This window comes from Elaeis guineensis, chromosome 14, assembly GCF_000442705.2.
Source record: "Elaeis guineensis isolate ETL-2024a chromosome 14, EG11, whole genome shotgun sequence".
NCBI classification, from domain to species: domain Eukaryota; kingdom Viridiplantae; phylum Streptophyta; class Magnoliopsida; order Arecales; family Arecaceae; genus Elaeis; species Elaeis guineensis.
Window position 1 is genome coordinate 47,755,428 of NC_026006.2, and position 5,649 is coordinate 47,761,076.

The 5,649-nt window shown below is 42.4% G+C and overlaps 1 protein-coding gene across 2 annotated transcripts; it reads right to left on the reverse strand.

Moving 5' to 3' along the window:
- Nucleotides 1–297: 297 nt before the first annotated feature.
- LOC140853796 (putative disease resistance protein RGA1) lies at nt 298–5,332 on the reverse strand. Of its 2 annotated transcripts, none has more exons than XM_073248779.1 (2): nt 1,163–5,332; nt 298–864 (listed from the first exon to the last, which is right to left on the reverse strand). In XM_073248779.1, the coding sequence occupies exon 1, from the start codon at nt 5,069–5,071 to the stop codon at nt 1,184–1,186; it is 3,888 nt and encodes a 1,295-aa protein (XP_073104880.1). In that variant the 5' UTR covers nt 5,072–5,332; the 3' UTR covers nt 298–864; nt 1,163–1,183. The 2 variants fall into 2 exon arrangements, with proteins under 2 accessions (XP_073104880.1, XP_073104879.1); XM_073248778.1 differs by having other exon boundaries at nt 299–794; nt 1,163–5,331.
- Nucleotides 5,333–5,649: the final 317 nt, after the last annotated feature.

Here is a 5,649-nt window from a genome sequence, read left to right on the forward strand (position 1 = left end):
CTACAATTCAGCTTCTCTTTTTCTCAAAGCTTGCCAATTTACTGCCCAGAAAAAAAAAAATGCCAAAGAGTGGTAAGAAAACATCAATGTGCCATCAGGGCTTCCCTCTTCCCAGCAAAAAAACTATTCTTCTTCCTCCTTTCGTATTAATCAGAGAAGTGCCAAAGCTTGTAAAAACACATCACTAGTAACACTTGCTCATAATAGCCAAAAAAAAAAAAAAAAAAAAAAGAAAAACAAAGCTAGTGACAGTAGTGTGATCGGACAAATAGCTGTTGCATGAGGCTACTTAAAAATGGTTAAAGAAACCAAATAGGTCATCTAAGTAATTAATAAACATCTCCACCTTTGAATTTTTTGGATACATCAAGCGGAACTATGTCCAAAGACTTCAAATTTAATATTTATATCTCAGAGAATACTAAAAACATAAGTTTCGGAGAAAATAATAGCATAACATTGAGGCCTTACACCAAAAAATTAAAAGAAAGATGCATGGAATGCCAAATGACTTCTTCGAAAAGAGAATTAAATGCATCTCCTCTTACGGTTCCTGAAAATGCTTCACGACAACAAAAGCAAATCTATCAAGAAGATGCATATGAAATCACTTGATCGTTGTAAATCTGGCCATCTTTGGAAAGTTTATACAAGGCATGATATGTTGTCTTTCCCCCTATACTGGATTGAGGATAGCGATAGGTTCAATGTGGACATGATAAACGAAGAAGCTTCTTGTACCCTGAATGCTCTTTATCCATCCTGAAGCTAAATTTGGTGTTGATCTGCCATGGCTGGAAGAGAGACAGTGAGATGAATTAAAAAAATCATATATCCATCCAGCTCCCACTTCAGCCCCAAACCCTGAAAAATACTTGTGAGAATCGTGGATTGATGCATAATAGTTTGCATGGACACTCTATTGGGGCTACCATCTCAGGAAGATGCCATTGGTTAGCTTTAGGGTGTGCTTTAGTGAGCATGGACAAACTAATCTTAAGCTTGCCACTAAATTCCTTCAACAGGAACAAGAATGTGGGGAACAAAAAAATATAATTATGCTCACAAATTTCTGTTTCATTTGACACTAACAGAGCAGAGGCTTCCGAGACATTTATTTAGTAGAAAATTACCAGGTAAAGAGAAAGAGATGGGACCGTACCTAGTAAGGACTCAGATGACTTCATACTTCAGATGGTCCTCCAAAGCAAGGAAAGGAAGGAAGGAAGGTGCTCATGGTGCGCCTCCCTGGCAATATTTCAGTATAGGGAATGCGTGAGACCAGGTGGCAATACGATCCTCCTCTCTTACACAGTCTCTCCAGGTTACGGCACCCTTCAATGACCAGATACTGAAGTCCAGGGAGCCGTTGTTGGAGACCTTCCGGGAGTGATGAAAGCCGAGGGCATTGCCTAATAGACAGACGCTGAAGGGAAGTGAGGCCTTGCATCCCTTCTAGCAGAGATGACAAATTTCTGCACTTGTGGATGCACAGAGACTTGAGTGCAGCGAGCTGTCCGAGTCCTTGTGCCAAAGATTTCAAGCCAGAAAGCTCACTGATATACATACTTGTGAGTGCTGTTAGGTGGCCAAGATCTGCTGGCAGAGAAGTCAGGCTTGGGCAACCTGAAATAACGACCCTCTCAAGAGAAGTGGCATGTTGCAAGCCTTCCGTCAAGGAATTTAGTTTGGGGCAGTAACCAACGTACAGTGATTTGAGCGACGTAGGCAACTTGGGCAATTCTAGCAGACCATCACAATGTACAATATCCAGCTCTTCAAGGTTTGGTAGGAGCTCTCCATCTACTGACGAGGATGATGGCAAAGGTGACGGACCAACCAGCTTGTTGCAACCATAGATGTCTATCTTCTTCAGTGAGTTCAAGCTGCGGAACTCCTCCTCCGGCCAGTAGACCAGATCATCACAATACTTAATGCTCAAAGATAGGAGAGAAGTCAGATTCTTCCAAAACCCCAATGGTGATGATGACTGCTGTGATGATGAAAACAACCAATTGCAGTAAGAAATATGGAAATGATGTACTGATGTGCTCAGCCCTCTTGTCTCTTCTTCCTCTTCCAGCAGCGGTGCTAGATCCTCAGATTCTGTAATAGATAAATTTTCAAGAGATCTAAAATATCTGAAAGACATTTTTTTCTGAGCAAGAGGAGGTGACTCTGGGCCAGTTCTCGTTTTATGGATACCAATGATGAGGGAAGATAGTGTGGTCAGACTACATACCAAGCCCAACTGCTCATTCGTTCCTTCCATTTCTAAACTTTTGAGAGATGGTAGATCTGGCATGGTCTTCAAATTTGGGCAATCAATGATCTTAAGCTCAGCAAGTTGAGGGAAAAACAGCGTGACCTCTGCAGTTCCATCATACTCTGACCACTTCTCCAAGTTCTGCATCGTATGCAACACCAGTCTCTTCAGTGAGGGGAATGCTTGCACCTTGCCATTTCTTGCATTGCCATAGATGGTGCTATTGCAGATGTATTTGACGCTATCCATCTTAATCATGTAGAGAAATTTAAGAAAAGGTAGCTGCCATAAAGGCGGGAGGTGTTGGCAAACTGTGCAAACTCCCAGATGGATTTCAACTAAATTTTGCAGCAGCACAGAGTCCATCATCCACGTTGGAAAGCTAGCACCCCCATAGCGCCATATTGTCAGCAGCTTTAAGCCCCCATGAGGTCTTAGGGCTTCCAAAACATCTTCAGCATTTTTTGTGGGCAAAACATCTTCTTCCCAACAGCCATCGGCAGATTCTGCATAACAATAAGGCGGATGCCACTCAATCATATCCCAACATAATATTAATGAGCAAAGGTTATGTTTGGAACTAAGATTAGCTTCTTTAGCATCAGTTGCATCCCTCACATTCCTCAGGTTATACAGCTCTAGAAGGCCACCGAGATTTAACCTATTCAACTCAACAATACGCCTTCCAGCATCATTGCCCACAATGTATTTCGTCAATATTCGCAGGCTGCTCAATTGCCCTATACCTGCTGGCAGGTGTTTTAGATTTCTACATCTGTCAATATAGAGATGCCTCAGGTTACTCATATTTCTTATGTCTTCGGGCAGCTTATGTAGATTGCGGCAGTCGGAGAGTTTCAGAGTTTGTAGATTGAGAAGTGTGCTGGTGGCATCAGGTAGTGCTTTCATAAAAAAAGTACCAGAGAGGTCCAGGTATCTTAGGTGTTTCAGAAATCCAACTGAGATTGGCAATTGCATGATAACAGTATTATGTAGATCCAATGCTCTCAAGGACCTAGGCTTTGATGATTCCTCAGTCACGGAAATTCTTGTATGGTATCCCTTTATTGAGGACAGGAGAGTGCGAATATTTGGATAATTATTCAAGGTCCTATGAATATTCAATTGGACATTCCCAGATGTACACAAGTGACGGGTCCTCCTAGATGCATCTTCCCACTTGGCAGGGTCCGGTATGCTAAGGCATTCATCCCCCATAATGGATTGTGCCAGGTCGTGCGTGAGGTCATGCATCTTGCATGTTGTTGTATAATAAAGTTCATGCCTGGATGTGCGATCACCAAGATAAAAATGTTGCCCACGGTACGTCTCGGCTTCCTCAACTAACTTGATATCCTGAAAGAAAGATCTCCAAGCCAACTCATTAAAAATCTCATGCCCTTTTTCCTCCAACTCCTTTCTTCCATTGGATGGAATGAATCCATTGGCCATCCATAGTTGAATCAACAGATCCTTTTCCATCTCATAATCCTTTGGAAATGTGGCACAAAAAGCAAAGCACTGTTTTAAATGGGAAGGCAGATGACTGTAGCTCAACCTTAGTGCTGGTAAGATCCCATCTTCACCAACCGGCATATCCCAAATCTCACTGTCCCTCACAGACAACCATTCGCTTTCCTGGCACTTGGAATGCATTGAGCCCCCCACTGTCTTCACTGCCAGAGGCAACCCACCACATTTCTTGACAATCTCTTTGCCAATTTTTTCCAGAGTTGGAGGCACTTCTGCTCCCTTTTCAAATGCTCTCTTCCTAAACAATGTCCAAGAATCATCCTCGGTCAAACCTTGTAAAAGATAGGTGTCGAGTGTACCCATTATCGATGATACCTGCTGACTTCGTGCAGTCACGATGATCCTGCTCCCTTCTCCACCAGTTCCTAGTAAATTTCTTAACTCATCCCACTTTGCCTGATCCTCGTTCCAAACGTCATCTAATACAAGTAAATACCTTTTCCCACTCACAACTTCTCGAAGACGGCGTTGTAACAACTCCATGGTTTCTAGATTGCACTCATCCCCTGTGGCTGAAGTTATTATTTTTCGAGCAACTTTTGCAACATCGTACTCTTTTTTTTTTTGAATGTGATTTGCAAAATCGAGATCATCCGACACACAGACCCATATAAGCGGCTGGAAATGCTCCTTCACCCTCTCGTCTTCGTAAATCAATTGGGCCAGTGTGGTCTTACCTAGACCCCCAATACCAACTATGGGAAGAACTGCAACATTCTGGTTGTGATCATGATCAAGTAGCAACTTCACTATTTTTTCTTTATCTACCTCCCTACCAATGACATTTGACTCATCAACATAGGAGTGGGTCTGTGGCCTATCGCTGTTTTGTGGTTGGGTTGTGACCGTGAAACCAAATATAATTCTCTCAGCTGCGATTTCATCTATTTTCTGGACAATTTCTTTCAACTTTTGCCCCATCTTCAAGCGAAACCAAACTGGATTGTGAAAAGAAAAGAAGCTGCACACCTTTTTGGGCATATCGACCTGAATCTCTGTCTTCCGCCGCATTGCTTCCACATTGAACTCATCCAGTATGTCGTCTGCTTCGTAGGCTGCATCCTTCAGCGCTGCCAACCACCTCTTCACAACTGGATCCTTGGCTTGCCGATTCTCTGCATCCCCAAGTATGGACTGGATTGCCAATAGTGTTCTTTCCAGCTTTTCTAGCTTCTCTTCCATGCCCCATATCACTCCAAACTGTTGGAGAAGACGGTCGGTTGCCTTCTTCATCACCACCGGTAGCAAGGCTGAGAGAAGCACATCAGCCATTACTCCTGACTGCAAAGAGTCACTCCGATTGATTTGTGAAGAAAAGTTGATGAATCGCAAACAAATTGACTCAGGGGAAATGCTCTCCTCTTTTCACTAGATCTGTAGGTGCTCTGGAATCTTTTTTTTATTTCCATTCCCTGCTTGATGTGAACAGAAAGGTTAATCAACAGTGGTACTACCATTTGTTCCATCAAGTCGTGTACTAACTAGGACCATACATGTGAAATTTGTGAGACTCTGCAAATATCATTCAAACCACACAATTTTCTTTCACAACTTGTCAATATATTTATACAAATTCAGATTAACCTGCTTTTATCTGTTTGTTAGTGTGGAATTAATGCTGTTTCTTGACGGGTGTATGGAAAAACCCAAAGTCACTGTAACTAAACATCTAAAGAATTAATGCTGTTTCTTGACGGTTGTACGGAAATATTAGGAAGCAAGAAGGAAGCTTCCCAAAGAAAACATCCAAACGCATTATCTTGAGAATTTTAGGGAATGTAACTAAATGCGTGGCTGATATTGCACCAGCTTGACCAGTTTTGCCATCGGACAAAATGGAGGTGAAGTGT